Genomic DNA, 20,107 nt, shown 5'->3' with positions numbered 1-20,107 from the left:
TCACAACAACAACAAAAGACACTGAAACTCAAATAATCAAATACGTGAACTCGTAGGTAGAAGGAAAACTAGAAACCCTGAGGTCTGGTCTGATGATCAGTTGTTAGAGGGATATTGGGAGGCTGCCCCCAACAGGCCATCTAGAAAGAACTTTCCCCTGAGTCAGACCAGACCCACCCTCAGAAATGGCACACTGCAGAATCTTGAAAGCACGCTGTGTACCATGAAATCTCAGTAAGATCCTTCATATTGTGAAATACATGACCTGTATCTCAGGGTACACTGAGAAATTTTTACATGGCAAAAGGCCAGTTGTCAGGCACAGTAAACAGATATGTTTACTGTGCAACCTCTTCCACTAGCTTGCACGAACAGGCATGGGGCCACGGCACAAGATACTTGGAACCTTGCATTCTCTGGGCAGGAACAGACCCTCTCATCGCCTGTTAAAGGGTCCTTCTTTGTTTACTAATAGTTCCTAAAGCATGAGAAAGATGACTGCATCTCTGAGAAGAGCACTAGACTTTAGACAAACTGTTCAATAGACTTATCCCAACTAGTTTGCAGGAAAATAGTTTTAAGTTCTTTTTAGGGTACCCCCACCTCTCTTTTCCATTATCTTCTTATTCCTTGGCTGTGCTTTATTTTCTCTCTGCTCTCTTAGTAGGAGAAATCAACTGGTGAGTCACTAGCCCTTGAGTGATATTAGACCCCATCCTGTAAGATTTTATACTAAAAAAGAAATCAATAGAAAAGAAAAAGGTTCCTATACATGGATGTACACAGAATCTATTATGCTGAGTGAAATAAGTCAGAGAGAGAGAGAAAAACGCAGAATGGTCTCACTCATCTATGGGTTTTAAGAAAAATGAAAGACATTCTTGCAATAATAAATTTCAGACACGCTGGAAGTTCCAGCTCACCTCAGGAAGCTCACCACAAAGAGTGATGAGTTTAGTTAGAGAAATAACTACATTTTGAACTGTCCTAATATTGAGAATGTATGAGGGAAATGCAGAGCCTGTTTAGAGTACAGGCAGGGGTCGGGTGGGGAGGAGGGAGATTTGGGACATGGGTGATGGGAATGTTGCACTGGTGATGGGTGGTGTTCCTTTTATGACTGAAACCCAAACACAATCATGTATGTAATCAAGGTGTTTAAATAAAAAAAAAGGATGATGTAATTAACTTTTCATAATATTGATGAAGACAATGACAGTTGATAATAGCAGATATAATTTATGAACAGGTGCTGGGTACTCTACTAAAACTAGATTTAGATGACCTTATTAAATCCTACGCCCATCTAATGAGGTAGATGTTATGTTCATTATACTTGTGGGAAATAAACATTTACATCTGTAGAAGCTGAGGGATTCCAATATACTGAAATAAATAGATTTATAAAGTATAATATTTGGCTCTGTAGGAATAGATCCGGGAGAAATAAACAGTTTCAGGAATTCTGAGTAGCAATGACATTGGCCAAACGTCAAACAATTTACTGTGCCTGTGAATACTGGGTCCAATCTTGCCCTGACATTATGACACTACCTAGAACATGCCACATAAACTCACTGTGCTTGAAATTATTGTTGGAGTTCAGTGTGATATGGACAATGAATCATGTGTGACCAACATATGTTATTCAGATGCTGTCTATTTTGACGTCGACGAATGCCTTCTATAAATGCCTATAATTAGGATATTCATTTGTAACTTCCAGATAACAATATTTATCAATTCTTCCACATATTTTCCTAGTTTTATAATATAGTTTTTGGATAAATTTTCCATATGATTTTTTTTATCCAAAAGGTAGCATAATACAGAATTTCAAAGGAAGACCCTCTCAATCCCATTTCTACTTGTGCTGTAAAATGCCTTCAAGCTTAGACAATTGAGAGAAACTCTGTCGAGTGGACATTAAATTGAATCACATTTGGGTTTTATCTCACTTTGTCTCAATTTCACCGCCTGACCTTTGGTAAATTATGTAAGTATATTTCCTTCATTTCCTCAATGATAAAATGAAGAAGTTAGGCCAGGCGATCTTTATTATCCCTCTAGTTCTAACAGTCTATTATTTTAATTTGTAATCCGCTCTTCTTTTGCTTTTATGATATTTATTTAAAATTGAATATATAAAGACCATATAAGTAATGTTTTCAGAGTTAACTTTCTAAACCATGATTGAGAAATATAATTTCACAAATAATGAGTTCTACAAAAGTTAAAGTGAAATGTATTAGCAATTTTCAAAGTAGCTATCAAATTACCAAAAAGTTATTAAAATGAGTATCTTTATAGTTTCATGATATGTTTACAACTAAAGACTGGCAATTCCACACATTCATTATAAGTGATATATTAAGTTTGGTACAGCCATTGTAATATTTGTTTATATGCAATTATTAGTCATACCAGTTGAGGATTAAAACTGGCTCTCCTGCCATGCAAAGCATTTGCTCTGTCCATTGAACCAACTTACCTGGTAAGAACTACAAAATATTATTAATCTTGGTTCAGTAAGTTATATACAAACTTTGCATGTAGTAGGTCTGGGTTCTATCTCCAGTATCCTATAGTCATTCAAGAACCAAATACTGTCAGGCTGGACCGCTGAGCAATGAGTGAGAAGTAGTTCCTTAGCATTGCAGGTGCCCCTCTCTGCCATAAATATTTTAACATTCTTTTTTGCCTTACAGTATATCCCATTACAAGCATATAAACAAAGTTATTTGAAAAAGTTCCACCTGGTTGCACAATTTTTAAAAATTGACTTCCAAGAAAATAAAATTTTTATAATTAGGTAAAATATTGGGCCCGGAGAGATAGCACAGCGGTGTTTGCCTTGCAAGCAGCCGATCCAGGACCAAAGGTGGTTGGTTCGAATCCCGGTGTCCCATATGGTCCCCCGTGCCTGCCAGGAGCTATTTCTGAGCAGACAGCCAGGAGTAACTCCTGAGCACCGCCGGGTGGCCCAAAAACCAAAAAAAGAAAAAATATTTACATGGTTCCAAAATCAAATCCAAAATTGAGATAGATTCAAGTCAGTCTAGTTTCTATCAACATCCCTTCCCTTTCATTCCTTTCCCCCTCTAATAGGTACCTATATTACTTTTGGTAGTGGGGGGTTGGTCACACCCAGTGGTGCTCAGGGGTTACTCCTGGCTCTGCACTAGTAAATCACTCCTGGCAGGCACGGGGGACCATGTGGAATGTCGGGATTCCGAACCACTGTCAGTCCTGTGGCTGCTTGCAAGGCAAACGGCCTACCGCTGTGCTATCTCTCTGGCCCCACTATTATTACTTTTATGTACTTATTTTTTGGGAATATTTATCCTGCGGTGACCTTTAATATAAACACATTATATAAATAAATATTTATGTATAAGTACACAGAAATGTATAAATTTATATTTTCACACTTATACATAAATTACAGCATCCTGATTCACCTTCCCCCTTTTGCTATTTTTCTTATAATATATCCTAGAAATCAACTCATGGTAAGTATATATGAAGATGAAGCATTCCATTTTATGATTGCATAGAACTCCGTTGTGTTACTGTACCAAACTTTGTTCAACTTGACCTCTATTAATGGGCATTTGGGTTGTTTCCAGTGCTTTGCTATTAAAAATAGTTGCTGTTCTATGGTTTTGTATTATATTTAAATATGCCATCTCAAATATAAATAGATTTTTACTGTGTGGAATTATACAAGTTGAGCTTAGACCATATTATAACAAAAAAGCAGGGATCTTATAAAAGATTATAATCATTAATCCAAAGAGGTCCAGAAGTGATTTGCAAATATTATCATAGGCCAAATAGAGATAATTTGATTACATTAATAGAAATAACAAGTAAGATTATTGAAATTTATGATACTTCCATGAATGAGTTTAATTGATAGTTTTAAAATGAAAACAAGGGATGGCGAGATAGTACAATGGGTAAGGCACTTGCCTTACTAGTTGAATTGAATGCAATTCCCAGTACCCCATATGGTCCCTGAGCATCACCTGGAATGATTCCTCAATACAGAGCCTTGAAAAACCTCTGAATGTGACTCCAAATCCCAAATATAAAATAAAACAAAAAAATCAACTAACAGAATAACTTATTTGACTACCAATAATACTATGTCAGAATATCAACTCAAGAAATAATAGGATTAAAATAACATCAGTTTGCAATCCTTAATAAAGAGATTATTGCATATTATGTATGTCCTAATACTTAAATACACTTCCTATAAAGCAGCTTATTTTCCCCCACCTCTAGTTGTTCTTCTTAATAAAAGTTGTAGATGTCAGAAGGTAGAGGACAGAGGAACATGCTAAGTACTACCAAGAGGATGCAATCAGAATAATCCAGATTTTGTGAAAGTTCACAGAGCAAATCACTTGGTTTCTTTTTTTTTTTTTTTTTTTTTTTTTTTTTGGTTTTTGGGTCACACCCAGCAGTGCTCAGGGGTTTTTCCTGGATCCTTGCTCAGAAATTGCTCCTGGCAGGCTCGGGGGATCATATGGGGCGCCGGGATTCGAACCGATGACCTTCTGCATGAAAGGTAAGCACCTTACCTCCATGCTATCTCTCCGGCCCCCTCACTTGGTTTCTTTAACAAAATAATTGCAAAGGAGAAATACTGCAATAGAGCCTGTGCATAAAAAAATCTAACAGACAAAAATCATCCTCAGCATATGAATCTTATTCAGAACCTGCTTCAAGCCTTATTTGAAATAGGCTTCAAAAATATAAGGACACATATTACTTTTCTGAGACAGTAGGAAACTTGAACACTGACACAGTATTTCATAGTTTTAAAACTACTTGTAATTTAAATGTGGTAGTTTAGGAAAAAAAATTTTTGAGAGAGGTCACACTCATTAATGCTTAGGACTGACTCTTGGCTCTGCATTCAGGAAGCACTCTGGCAGGCTCTGGCAACCATATGTGGTGATGAGAACTGAAACCAGTTCAGCTAGAGATCTAACTGATTGGTGCCAGGGACTGAAGCGGGTAGGCCTTAAGCAAGGAAGCATTCTACCTGCTATACTTTGACTTGGATCCAGAAAAGTCCTTTTTTTTTTTTTTTTTTTTTTGGTTTTTGGGCCACACCCGGCGGTGCTCAGGGGTTACTCCTGGCTGTCTGCTCAGAAATAGCTCCTGGCAGGCACGGGGAACCATATGAGACACCGGGATCGAACCAACCACCTTTGGTCTTGGATCAGCTGCTTGCAAGGCAAACGCTACTGTGCTGCTATCTCTCCGGGCCCAAGTCCTTATTTCTTAAGATTTATATGAAACTATTATAAAATCAAATTACAAAATTAATCTAATTTATTTAATTAGTACTTTTGACATTTAAATTAGGTAATACAGTTTCTGGAATTTTCTTTAAGATAAAATTAGTGGAAGGATGAATTGATGGATACTTAGATTTATTATGGTCTTTGTCTACTTTTATTTATGTTTTAAATTTTCTATAAAATCCACACCGGACTGTATGTATCCTGTGACCAATAAAAAAGCCCTAGTCTAGGGTTTGAGCTACGACCTGCACAACAACCATGATCTCCAGTTCCAAAGGTCCGGCAGAGACAATCGCAGCGGATTGGGTCTTCTGGAAACATAATGAAAGACTCTACCCTAGGCTCCATCCTAGGATCAGCACAAAGACCAAGACCACCAACCACAGAAGACAGATTAAAATGACACTGAGGGAACAGATCTTCTAAACCACAAAGAAAAGCTTCATCGTAAGTTCCACCCCTTGACCTGTGCAGATACCGAGTTATCTAGATACAGAGATCTGATTTTATCACCCAGGACGTAGCAGAAGTCTTCCCAAACACCACGAAAGCATCGAGGGGAGAGTAAATGAACCTAAATGGAGTCTATAGTAAATCCCATGACAATATACTCCAAGAGTGGAGAAATCCTGTATCTCTTAGGCCAAGGGAATTCCTTTCCGAATGACCCCAATATTTACTGTGCCTGTTCAGGAGGCGGGGGGAAGCACAAAACAATTTTTTTTTATCTATCTAGGTTTTGTCGATTTTTTCATTTTGGTATGGTTATTGAAGTTGTTGTTTCCATTTATATTTATTTTATTTTATTTCTTCTGTTCTTTTCTTTCTTTAGGTGCTCTGCCATGCTTTTTATCTCAAGACCATGGCTTTTATGCGGTGCTTATCTTTATTTTGGAGTGCTTATGGGATACTTTATTTGACACTTCTTTGTGTACTGTTGGGGTGTTTCACCTTCTTTCTCCCCTTCATCTCTCAAACCGATGATGAGAGCCTCTAAGGACTCCGCCCATTTTCGGCGTATTTGATTTTTACCCCAGTTTATCATTTTTCTCTTCTTTAAACAAAACCACATAACTGGAACTATCTAGTCCCGCCTCCCAATTAGAGGAGGAAACAAGGGAGGTACCAAGACCAAAACAGGTGTAGGACCACTAAGTAGTAAGCTAGGCTCAGAGGGGACCACGTATTCTAGCAGCCCCGGGGATGAGGGAGGAGGATATGGGAGGTAGGATGGGAATGGAGATGTAGGGAAATTAATTCGGTGATGGGAATCCCCCTGATATTATGTTAATATGTACCTAAAATATTATTGTCAACAATATGTAAGCCACTATGATCAAAATAAAAATTATATAAAAAAAAAGAACCAGTAAAAAAAATAATCCAGGAAAATACAATGAATATTTGGGTATCAATTTTATATATTGTGTATATAATATATAATAATATATTGTGTATATAAAATATGCATATAAATATGTAATATACATATAAACATTTATATGTATATAAATATATATAAAATTAAATATGTATATATAGGAAACAAAAAAAATTTTCATGCTAATTATCTCTGGATGATAGAATCATTAGTGATTTGCTGAATTTCATCATCTTAATTTCACATTTTGAATTTTTATACTGATACTGTATATATAATTAGGAAATAGGTATATTAAAATAAATATGTTAAGTGTTTAACAATATAATTTTCACATTTCAGTAGACTTCACTTATGACAATGAATAAATTAATTTTGTACTGTACAAATATAATTGACAAAATTATTTTATATTACTATAGATTTATAAATTATTATTATAAATTATGTTATATCTAATAGTACTTCATCTTGAGTGAATACAGAATAGTTTGTAAAAACATAACTAAAGTGAAGTTGGAGTTTTAAAATTCTTTCATTTGATGTAAGGGGAGAATATTAAATTTATAGCTTAGAGTAAACAGTTAATTTTTCCCCTTTCCTTCTTACATAACAGAAAAACAACAGATCCAGTTTGGCACAAACTTTCTCCTTCAAAGTCACCTTTGTGCTGAAATTCTGCACCTCAGCTTTTGGTCAAATAACTTGCAGAGGAAAAAAGATTCTGTACCAAAATTTTCTTGTAAGTTTACTATAGTGCTAGTTCTTGGCTACTTGGGAGAGTTGTTCTCTTTTCTTGGTTAAGTGGGTCAGGGGAACCCTGCTGTGTTTTCCTAAATTCTAAAATTAGAGAAGTGCAGGCACCTTAAATCACTCCTTCTGTATGGCTAAAATTAATGTAGACCACAACAGGAGATGCAATTAATGAATAAAATGGTTGATGTGTATTTTAGCATATGAATACTTATTTAGCATAATAATACTTAATACAAGGAAGGCTTTCTTCCATTAAATTATGAAAAATTAATCCTGTGCAATCTGAAAAAATTAAAACTCAACAAGTATGTCTTATTATATGTGAACCTATAATAATGATGTCCTCATCTGAAAGTTCTATAATCAGATAACTGTCCCTTTATTTATTTGGAAATAGATTTTATTTATCTAATTTTTCTTATTTTCTTCTCCTTTAACTTTCTGCCCAGAAAATCAGTTGGCTTCTGTTACATATTAACAGATTATCACTAAACTAGTAATGTGTTCCCAGTTAGACACCAAAGCAAGTTCATTGTTAGACAGTCTTTCAATTGGAAATGAAAGTTACCATTTAGCAAATGTCTAGAGGGAGCTGGAGGAATAGCATAGTGGTAAGGCACTTGCCCTGCATGCAACTGACTAGGATACAATTCCCAGCATCTCATACAGTTCCCCAGAGCATACCAGGAGTGATTTCTGAGAGTTAAGCCAAAAGTGAGTGTAGAGCCAAGTATAAGCCCTTTGTACCACACTGAGTGTGACCCAAAACCTATCACAAAACAAAACCCCACAGATTTCTAAAGCCAAAGTATCAATTTTCAATTTGGATCTATATTATCACCTAACCTCAACCAGTACCTGCAATCATGTACCCAGCACTGTGCTAAGTAACTTCATATGGGACTGTTAGCCATTGTCGGCAACAGGAACCCTGTGAAAGAACAATCTGAAGTTTTAAATTTGTTTGCTCAAGACTACAAGGACAGAAGCAATTGGCATATCTTGTTTCCATCTTTGAGTTATGGACAGTGGTGACTGAGGATTGTATGCTGTATTTGGAGCAGGCTTGTACTAGAAAAGTAGGCCCCATCCAAAGGTTGCTTGGATAACAAGGTCCTCTGCCTCCCTCACATGGAATGGTGCACAAGAGGCTCAAGTATCTCTTATCTCCTGAGGAGCAGCCTGTGGACAAGGAGTCTCACTCATGATGAAACCAAAGTAGGAGCATGAGGGTAAAGGATCATTTGCAGAGGGTTCTTCACAGCAGTAAAGTGCTGCTATCCTTTGCTATGGTCTTTGAACAAAGGAAGTTCTACTGTCTCTAAGCCTGGGAATAATAAACTTTTTATTTGGTGAACAACAGACTAAAGGTCAATCTAAGAAAGTTGATTCTTGACATACTTCCAACCAGAGTCACTTGTTTCATCCCAATGAACTCAAGCTAAAAATGAAAAACTTCAACTTCAGGAAATGACACGTTTGAAATTCTGAAAGTTCTAATTAGAGGCAGCATTCAAAACACTCTTCCAGTCCACTCCACCCATTCACACCGATGACTTCATGAAACTGTTTGTTTGGGATATGGGTTAAAAAATTCACCTTCAGTGTCAAAGCATGGAATATGTGAGGAAGGAGTTTCCAGCTGGTATGGATTCATTGATGAGAGGAAAAATTATATTCGTAAGATATTGGTTACCTGGTAACCTAGGAATAATTGATCTAAGAATCTTGAAATTTCTCATGTGAAAGGCTTTTTGTAATTAAAAATTTGAAACAGAATTTTCCAAAGCTGGCTGCCTTGTTTCAGCTATGAATACAAGAGAATTGTTCTGATGGGCATTCATCTACTGGAAGTCAAATAATGAATTATTCCTATAAGTGTGTTCTAAAGTTCCCACTAGGAATATTTTATGTGTGGAGACATAAATACAGGTTACACAGTACTATGTAAGTGGACTTGAACTAAAGGATCTTAAAAATAAATAGGAACATCAAAAATAAAGCATGACTAACTCTCCTGCACCATCAAAACAAGTGTTTCCAAGGACTGAAAGCCAAGAAAGTAAGAATCTATAAACACAAAGGCTGAGATAATCAGTCAAATCTACTAAGTTTCCATTAATAACTGAACAAAACACTAAATACCAAACAATTCCCTCCCCAAATGCCACCTGTTTTTAAGGAAGAATGTCAAATTATGTTGACCTTTCTGCCTCTCCACCAATCAGAAATCCTAGCCTACAGCTTATTTTTAAAGGTATTTCTGGATGCCTTTAAATCTGAATCTCTGGAAATTATGGGAGTGGAATATTTCACAAAAGCAGTAGATTTGATCACTTGGGCCAGTCCCACTTTAGCTGAAGTAGTAATTACTGAAGGAAGAATAATCCACTTTATTCGTTTTAATGATTAATTCATTCTCAGATTTGTCACAGGCCCAATCCCACTTAATTGTTAATGATATAGATATATTTTAGTCTAAGAAATTTTTATTTTGGACAGAAAGCATCAACAATTTAATCAGTTGTGTATATCAGTTCTCTGTCTCTCCAGTCTCACTTTTATTTAAAGTATTGAGTGTAACGTCTTTCATACGTACTGTTTTACATTTTGTTGTCTTTAGAAAAAACTGGACTAGATCTTAAAAGGCTGCCAGGTGAATATTTAAAGCTAGTTCCGGTGACATAAGTAATAATCACTACTGTTCAGATTTCTGGCCTGGAGAAGAGCAGATCAGATTCTCAATGCTCTGAAAATCTTTTGCACCCAGTACAAAGAATTGTTACAAGAACAGCTTGTAATAAGATGATTGTCACTGACTGTGTTAATAGTCTAAATTTTACTATATTTCTCCCCCAAACACTTTCATGAATGCTTGATGCACACAATGGTTCTTGCCTCTATGTAACATATAATTTTTTACACTTGGAAGCAACATAACTAAAGAGCAAGGTCAGGGAAAGAAAGCTAAACTTGGAGTTACAATCCAGGTGTGAATTCCAGCTCTCCAGGGGACCAGTCAAAGGCAATTTAGCACAGTGGGTAAAGGGTATGCCTGCAAAAGCCAGAATGCATAGGTGTAAATCTGGGTGTTGCCACTTTCTAGCAATGTGTCCCAATGCATTATTTAGGTCTTGCGCCTCAGTTTTCTTCTTTGCAAAAAAAAAAAAAAAACAAAACAAGGGATGTCAGGAATGATCTCGTGGTCTTTAAAGGGCTTAGAACACATCCTTAAATACAGAGTATTTAAATACTCAATAAATATGATCATGGGAAATATACCCAACTTTTGCAAGTTTATGTTCTCTCCAAAGAGGATCAGAACCTCCACTTGGTCTTTCAGAAGACCAAATAAATTTTCTTAACATTTACAATCACATAAAAATATACTCAAGTGTCAGACAACACCTTAAATCTTCTCTATGCATCTTAAGACACACACACATTGAGCTTATCACATTATATCATAGAAATTTGCTTACCTGTCCATCTCTCCCACTAACAGTGCATCGTCTGATTCACCTCTGCTCCCTCTGCATATTGGACATACCTGGTACAAGACAGGTACTCAATAAATATTTGCTTAAATGAATATTGTTCAAACAACATAGCAGGGATTCTCACGGTCTTTGATGGGAGTGATAGGTTAAGACATTTTTTTTTTGCCAAATACCCCTAGTAGGACCACCCAGAAATATGCTCGTTTTGCCTCTGGCACAGTTTTTGAGATATCATTTCCTGTGTAGTCAACCCTCTGTGATTGCAGTCACTCACTCTTTTAAACTAATACATACTTGTTGAATACCAATATATACCTTGTTCTATATTGGGCACCATATGATATATCTTAAGTGGCAAGTGCTCAGGCTAATTTATACTCTCAGTACTATTTTAAAGAACCTAATTACTGGGCCCAGAGAGATAGCACAGCGGCATTTGCCTTGCAAGCAGCCGATCCAGGACCAAAGGTGGTTGGCTCGAATCCCGGTGTCCTATATGGTCCCCCGTGCCTGCCAGGAGCTATTTCTGAGCAGACAGCCAGGAGTAACCCCTGAGCACTGCTGGGTATGACCCAAAAACCAAAAACCAAAAAAAAAAAAAAAAAAAAAGAACCTAATTACTATGGAATGAGTTACCACCAAAGACAACAAATTCATTGGTTTGATGACTTCATCAGAGAGGTGGGTCTCAGAATGTAAAAAGCTGGATTTCTTTTACTTGGGAGGCCTTAGAGAATAATAAACACCAGCATTTGACTGGTTGAATCCAAATTCTTGCTCTATTTTGTACAAGGGATAAGCTAATAAGCCAATTAGGGAAACCCTGTAAGACTCATTTTTCTCATTTGTAAGATAGTGTTAGAGATTGATGTGAATATTTAAAAAAAATGACCCCCTGGACCAGGGCAATAGGACAAAGGGTAAAATAAAGTAACAATTCCCATTAAAAGCCATCTGTTATGGTAACATATAATATGCACTCAATATATGTTTGCTATTGTGATTAATTAAATTCCACACCATACAGTTCAAACTTCCATCACAAAATGTATTCAATATATATATATAAACATAGTATGGTAAGAATATTCAGAAACAGGGCCCGGAGAGATAGCACAGCGGCGTTTGCCTTGCAAGCAGCCGATCCAGGACCAAAGGTGGTTGGTTTGAATCCCGGTGTCCCATATGGTCCCCCGTGCCTGCCAGGAGCTATTTCTGAGCAGACAGCCAGGAGTAACCCCTGAGCACTGCCGGGTGTGGCCCAAAAACCAAAAAAAAAAAAAAAAGAATATCCAGAAACAATAGAGACAAGGGCAAGGAAGACCAGTTCATGCTAGGAAGGATAGAAGGATTACCAAATAGCTGATGAGAGCAGATGGGACAGAGAAGGAACCACTATAGCAATGATAGTTGGAAATAATCACTCTAGGTAAGAATTGTGTACTGAAATGAGATAAAGTGTTAGGCATGATACCCATCAGTAACAATATTGCAAATCAGTGTCTAAAATAAAGGGGGGGGGGCAAAAGAAAGAGAGAGAAATATTAGATGAAGGGTAGGAGGGAAACTGATGACACTGGTAGTTGGTGCACTGGTGAAGGATGCTGTACATTGTATGACTGAAATTCAATCATGAACAACTTTGTTTCTGTGGAAAAAAGCTGTATTATGAACAACCTTGTAACCACAGTGTTTAAATAAAGTAATAAATAAAAATGTATCCAACATATAGTACTTGGATACCAGGCTTGAATATCACCACCTAAGTTGTTCACATAAGTTGCTGGACAAATCTAATTATTGAAAAATTCCAGTGGGTGGGAAATACAAGGCTACATTTTCCACTCTTACACTCTTAATCTGTCATTTGAAGAAATTACAGAAGAAATTAGGCAGAAGAAATCAAACTTCTTTCTAGGTGATCCATGCAAACTCTGAAGGCACCTGTATCCCCTTAAGACACCAACACATTGTCTTAAATCCTTTCATCATTGCTTATATAACATATTTAACCAGATAGTCTATGATTCTCTTCACCTTTATCAAATGAATTTTTTCTTTTTCCAACTGTGAGGACAACTCCTGCAGGTACTGAAAAGGGGGGGGGGGCGTAGGCAGTGCCAAATGGAACCCAGTTATGCCAGAACTGCATACATACATGTAAGTCATGTGCTCTACCACTTGAATCACATCCCTGAACCTTGAATAATCTTTTTGTCATTGTCAAGCATCAAGGCTAAAACAAAATTCGTGGAATAGAGCAAATGGATCCTGAGGACCTGTGCATTCTAGCAAATGAATCTTTACGCAGGCACTCTATGTCTGTTAGTACAACAATAATGGATGGATGGGGGGCAAGTTGCCTCACACTGAGTTGACTCATCATCTACTCATAGTCAATTTAAACTCTCTCACCCCCAACCTGTCTCTTTACAATTGAATTGGGGGACCTTTGAGTGCATGATATTGGCTTCCATTAGACTTTATTTTGTTAGATATGATTCACTGTTAGGTTTTGCTGGAATTTGGGGTGGAGGGAGAAGTCCTGATTGAATTACCCATTTTACTTTTTGTCCTTCCTAGTCCTGTGTCATCTGTAGATTTACTCAGTATGTCATCAATGGTACCATTTGCTCAGCATGTGTCAATGATATTGTGTCGTCAATGGTATCATCAGTGAAAGTGGCAAAAAGGATAGGCGGTAAACCCCACTGGCTTTAGTTCCCTAGAAACCTGGCACCCACTGCATAAATAAACATTTTTTGGCTTTGTTTGTTTGTTTTTGTTTTAGGGCCACACCCAGTGATGCTCAGGGGTTACTCATGGCTATGTGCTCAGAAATGGCTCCTGACTTGGGGGACCATATGGAACACCAGGGGATCAAACCAAGGTCCGTCCTAGGTTAGTGCATGCAAGGCAAATGCTCTACTGCTTACACCACTGCTCTGGCCCCTGCATAAACTTTTTTAAAATAATAAAATCCAATGAGCAAATATTTATTGAGGTATCTCAGTGTATCAGGGACTATCCCATGTGCTGACTATACAAAGGCAAACAAAACAAAAGTTCTGCCCTCATGAAATTGGTTTCCTAGCAGAGAAGTTAAAGTTCATACAAGAAGACAATACTATGATAAATAAATATTTATTTATTTTTGTTTGGAGGTCATACTTGGCATGCTCAGGAGTCACTCTAGTATTAGTGAAAATTGAACCTAGGTGGCCACTTATAAGGTAAGTATCTTAACACCTATGTTACCTCTCTGGATCCAATTTCATGTCTTTAAAATACAAATATTACATCAAGGATGGGGCTAGAAGAGGATGACAGTTGCAATTAATAAGGGCAAGAAGGCAAGTTTATTTTATACTTTTTAAATGTGGGTTGTTCTGTTCTGATTTTTTGACTGAAGTACCAATTATCAAATCCAGGGTGTTACAAACAAGGCACGTGCTTTAGTGCTGAATTGTAACCCTAGCCCCTGAATTGTTTTTGAAGTAACAGTGACCCTGCAACAATCTATGTTCTCTGGGTACATAATGGTTCCAAGTAATTTTTCTATTTTCTCAAAGCTCACTTTTCTGGATGCAATGTCATATTAGGAAAAAGCGAATAGAACACTGATCAAGAATTTAAATAGTAATGAAACAAAAAGAGAACATTTGAAAGGACATAATTCCCCTCCCCCCCCCAAAGACTTTCTAGCATCTTCTATGCCTGGTTTATTCCACTGTGGGGAAGTGGGAATAGATAAGCATGAAGCCACATACTTGATGAACTTTCCACAGCAAAAAAAATATTATAATAATTGCCCCCCCAATCAATCTGTGCTAGAAAATGAAATAATAGAGGAAGAAAACAAACATGCAAAAGACTTATACTACCATATTTCAATCTCCATGTATCAACTACGGAGTGGGTTATGAATCCAAAAATTTATGGAAAATCATAAAGATGAAATGCATGACTCCCAAGAACATAGCTCAGAGAGTCTGGATACTGAACTCAGCAAAGGAAACCCCCCAAAAAAGCTTGAAATCTACTTGTTAACTCTTATCTGTTATACATTCTAATGTAGAATCTTTTAAATAGCTTTAGATAAGCTTTAAATCCCTTTGCTATTAGAGGAATTTGATAAATATTAATAAAACCCTAACTTTGTCCTCTGTTTAGATCAAATACATTTATTTATTTTGGGGTGCTGGGAATCAAACCCAGAGCTTCAGGCCAAATTTGACCAAACAGTTGTTGCATATTTTATGCCATTTGTTAGCCAAAAATGGGGTAAAATCATTAGGTGAAGCCTTTAAAAAGCTAATAAAATAGGGCCAGAAAGATAGCATGGAGGAGAGTCATCATCTATAAATTACTAAAAATACCATTAATAGCGGCTGGAGAAATAGCATGGAGGTAGGGTGTTTGCCTTACATGCAGAAGGACGGTGGTTCGAATCCCAGCATCCAAATGATTCCCAGAGCCTGCCAGGAGCAATTCTTGAGCATAGAGCCAAGAGTGACCCCTGAGCACTGCCAGGTGTGACCCAAAAACACCCCACCCCAAAAAAGATAATAAATTAATTTTTGGATTGCAAAAATAAGTATAATAGTGCTGTGATCAACACTATCAGTGAAATGATGACACTTTCAATATGTCTATTGCTTTCTTTTAGAGAACCGAGGAACACCAGAACTTGAAGGGTGGGCAAAGAAAAATGCCAGAAAAGTTAAAGAAAGTTGACAGGGCCATCAGAGGTTAGGAAGAAGGGGGAAGTGTCACAGAGGTCAAGGGCAAAACACATTTCTATGGTAGGTTATGGCCAACAAAAGAAAATGTTAGTAAGAAATCAAGTTGGAATATATTTATGTTGCAACCTGCTGAATAAACATGTAGAAGATGGTTGACCAGGTGGGCAAGAGTAGGCTCAGCAGAAGCAAAAGGTCAAGTCACATGAGCAGGGGGAATAAATGGACCCCAATAAATATAGGCATGTGTTGTTTTCAGGGTTGGTGATATAACTTCTAGAGTTTCTTCACAAAAATAAGGAGAGTAGGGTCATCACAGTGAATCCTATAATCTCTTACTTCCTCATTTTTACTGTGACTCAGTTGGTCACATGGTAAATCACTATGTAGTCACATGGTCCATTCATCAAGGCTGGACATTACTGGTCATGTAAAGCAAGTTTACCTTTGTACTCTACCTAATTCTTGTACTTACCCCTCTACTAGATCTAGAAGGCCCACACAGGCTCCTCCAGATCCAAGGGCTATGGTGTTGCAAGAGGTACTCCTGACCTCTCTCAGCAACCACCAATGAAATGAGCTCTCAGTAGACAATAGTATGGCTGAATCAGTTACCATGCCTCCCTGATCACTTGCTTATTGCCATAGCTCATGTGTTGGGGACAGTTCAATCAGGGGAGAAGTGTTGTCATCTTAGAGCAAGCAACTGGCCCTCAGCTGGCCAGGAAGCTCACCAAGCAGAGGCCTTTCTGATAGCAGAATCTAGAGTCAAAACAAAAGGGTCAGGTGAAAAGCAGATGACCACAAATCTAAGGCACGCTGAAAGTAGGTATCAGTGAGAAAAGATAAGTCAAGATATAAGAGTCTGGATGTAAGAGAAGGAACGAAAGTTTGTCTCAGAGCAGGGACCATGAACTAGCAGAGGGCTGAAGCTATTACTAAAACAAAGATGTCAAATGTTTATAACAATGATTCTAGACCAGTATTTGGGGATGTCATTACCAGCTCAGTTATCCTGAGCTCTCCCTACATACTGTTCCAGGTCTCATGCCTTCATGAAACAAAGTTTCTGACATCAAAACAATGACCAAAGTCTTATTTCCCAATCCCTCTTTTGTTATTGTTATGATGTATCCCAAGAAGAAGCCAAGAAAACTGTCCTGGTAGTGTACATGGAGAATGAAGAGGCACCAGCAGGAAGTAACTTAACTAGGCTAAAGTCATAGCTATACTCTGAATCTAAAAACCAGGAGTGGAAGCAAAGGCCTGTTTTCATCTGTGCCCCAAATCAATGACAGTCAGCTGCATGGCTTGATTCATTCAAATGTTATTTCTAAATTGTAATCATTACCGGATATCTATGTTCTTGAAAATGTTCACTAAGACTTGGACTGAAAGGCTTAACTGTCTTCAGTTTGTGATTACAGCAGAGAGGAGATAAAGGACAGTGGTAAACATCACATTAAATACAATATTTTGCCTTGTGCTCAGGCTAGCTGAACTGCACAAACAGCTGAGTTTTCAGCTGAAGATATTTTCTTTTCATTTCATTCAAGTCAATAATCATTTGCTCACTGCACTGGGTATTGCTTAAAGTAGAATTTTCATTTAATTCTCATTAAACAAGATCAAAAAGGGAAAAGCTAAATAATAATACCTCATTTGTGTATAGTGGTTATCTTTCAAAGAAGATATCACAAGCCCATATTATTTTATCTAATTTACAGCTACAACACTTTGGTGATGTAAATACTAGTAGGGGCTATTAACATTTTACCAATTATGCTTGAAATAAACTTGGGCAATCAAGTGTCCATTTCAGATGTGTAATAATTGTTTTATTCACTTTTTTAAATAAGAAAACGAGGCTTTAGTTACACTTGTTAATGAAGCTACTGCACTGGACACTTGCCCTTAAATTTTAAACTGAAAAATACATTGTCTGAAAGAAATAAGTGCAAAAAGTTTATGTGTTTTGCATATCAAACATCTCCTTCCAAATCTAGATTGAAACTAAGAATTCCCACTACCCACTGCTGTGTTAACCAGTCTGATCCTCACCATCTTGTGCCACATATATTGGAAGTTAATTATGTGTCTCATTCTCTTCTTCATATGCAGAATGCTACAATGAACTAATTATTTATATTAGATTTGCATATGACATAGCATATAACAATTTGTGCATACATAAAATTATGGATAATTTTATGCTTTAATTTGTTTTCATGGGGAATACGAGTCACATTTTTCTGTTATTGTTTTTCCAGGTATTTATTCACTCACTAATTAATATTCTTGAGCCTTTTTATATAGACTCCATAGTGTGAATATCCAAGCTCTATTCTAGATGCAAAAAGTAAAAGTAGAAGTCAAAATAACTGCTTTCAGGAAACTCACAGCCTGTGGTGAGAGCCCAGTGCTCAAGCAGTTATACTGTAAGTCAGTTTGGTAGAAAGGGAGTAATAGATGAAGTGGCTAGTGATGGGAGAGAAAGTTGATTGATCTCTGAAGGTGAGGATGGTTTCAATACACTCCAGATCTGTACTTGCCAAGAAGGAGCGTTGGGTATTCCAAGAAGGCACACTTCTAGGACCATCACAGATGAACCAAGGAGATGGCTTAAGGCACTTGGGCTAATATGGGAATTGGGATCCTACTGGAGGTTGTGTAAACATTCTGTCTGTCTTAATTTCACAACCCAGGCCTTGTTCATCAGGAAAATAATGCTCTGGGAAATGTATTCCAGGGCATGCATGGATATACAGACAGATAAGTAGAAATTTACTCTATATGGTCTCTAATGTCATAGTATCTTTTGAAATTCTACCTACTTGAGAAATGTCATGCCAGAAACAACACAATCAAAACGTGGATTCAGTCTACTACAGGTTTATATCAGTTTTGAGGGAAGGGGAGCCACTCTTGGCTCTGTGATCAAGGGTCACTCTTGTGGTGCTCAGGGGGGTGCTTTAGGTAGTGCTGGGGATTGACTCATGCCAACCACATGCAAGGCAAACACTTAACTCTTCACTCTCTTCAGTTCTCAAGGTCTGTATTTCATTATGGTTCTGCTCCTGCTTCTGACAGGAGTGGGATTATGGGATTTGTCTGTTTCTACATCAATCAACATCCACATTGTTTCTCACTGGATTCTTTGAATGTAGCCCCCTCTGATTGGTAGTGAAACCAGATGGTTCCACCTTTCAGGTGTGACATTTTTCCTCATATAAAAAACGTGGGTGGAAAGGAAAAAGCCTTTGGTTTCCAGATCTCCATGGAGCTGGCCGCTTGGAGTGGCGGTCTGCAGATTGGAGTGAGGGTAACATGGGGAATTTTCAAGTCTTTTCTCTTTGTTTAAGTGTGTGTGTGTTTGATTATTTTGCAGACCGCCTTCTGACTTCAGACCCGTCTTGTCAATGTTTGGGATCAGAACCTGAGGGTTTAGATTCAATAACAGGTCAGATAAACAGTCTTTTTTCTTTTTTTATCTCAAAGGGCAATCTCATAGCCCATCTTCATTATTGTTTAAGGTTATTATTTTTCTATGGAAATACTTCCAAGCACACTTTCAGACAGACTATGTTGGATGAGTTAGATTTTTTTCTTTTTGCTTCTTCTCAACCATTCAGATTTGATATGGCTCAGCCTACAAACGATTTGAGCACCAGTTTTATTGATTTCTTAACAGCAACTTCACTGGTCAGTGGTATTTGGAAATAGTCTCTGAAAAATCCCAGTGTGGAGAATTATTCCCTGAAACCTCAGAGGAATCCCCAGAGGAATCCATCAAGGTCTTTAGGACCTGGATCAGCAAGAGATAAAATGCAAACACTTCAACGCTTATATTGAATCTTCCCTAGATTAACCTTCCATCCTTGATAATCCTGCTCAGAATTCCCCTGATACTTCATAAGAGCTTTGCACCACAAAATTGCATTCTTGTTTTCTATTTGGAAATTCTCAGAAATTTTAAGCATCTAAAATAACTCATCTCTTCTTCCTGATCATTTACAGAATCTCCAGATACTATGTATTCATGCACCCAGACTTCACTCAGTCAACAAACTTTAACTTCCTTATTTCTATCTCATGAAGTCAATTCAGTCAACCTTTTGTCCTCATGACATCACTGAAAATCCACCTATGAAGGTCACAGTGACCTCTAGGTTGTTGTTGCTCAGTTGTCCTAGTCTTACTACCTACCCTTCAGTAACTCTTGGTACTAATAATCATGCCCTTACTGATATACTGTTTTGAGTTGGCTTCCGTCTCACTTTCCTGTCCTTCCTCCCACCTTCTTGCTTGCTCTGTCTCAATATTTCTAAGATGTGTCCTTTCTGTTCTCTGAATGCTAAGAATCATCTAGGCTTAGTTCTTTACTACTGCTCATCTAGCGCACTG

General features: G+C 37.4%; 1 protein-coding gene across 3 annotated transcripts in view; it reads right to left on the bottom strand.

Annotated features, from left to right (window-relative positions):
* MKLN1 (muskelin 1) overlaps positions 1 to 20,107 on the bottom strand; it is a 393,778-nt gene that overhangs the window by 349,110 nt on the left and 24,561 nt on the right. The window contains exons 2-3 of one of the 3 annotated variants that reach the window (XM_049774456.1): positions 14,846 to 14,965; positions 10,944 to 11,011 (exon numbers count right to left, since the gene is read on the bottom strand). In XM_049774456.1, coding sequence (XP_049630413.1) covers positions 10,944 to 11,011; positions 14,846 to 14,848 — 71 coding nt within the window. In that variant the 5' untranslated portion in view covers positions 14,849 to 14,965. Of the gene's footprint in view, positions 1 to 10,943; positions 11,024 to 14,845; positions 14,970 to 20,107 lie in introns of those variants that run through there. The other 2 variants (XM_049774465.1, XM_049774473.1) reach the window with 2 other exon arrangements.

This window comes from Suncus etruscus, chromosome 1 (assembly GCF_024139225.1).
Source record: "Suncus etruscus isolate mSunEtr1 chromosome 1, mSunEtr1.pri.cur, whole genome shotgun sequence".
Lineage (NCBI taxonomy): Eukaryota > Metazoa > Chordata > Mammalia > Eulipotyphla > Soricidae > Suncus > Suncus etruscus.
This window is presented reverse-complemented; position numbering and strand designations above follow the sequence as displayed.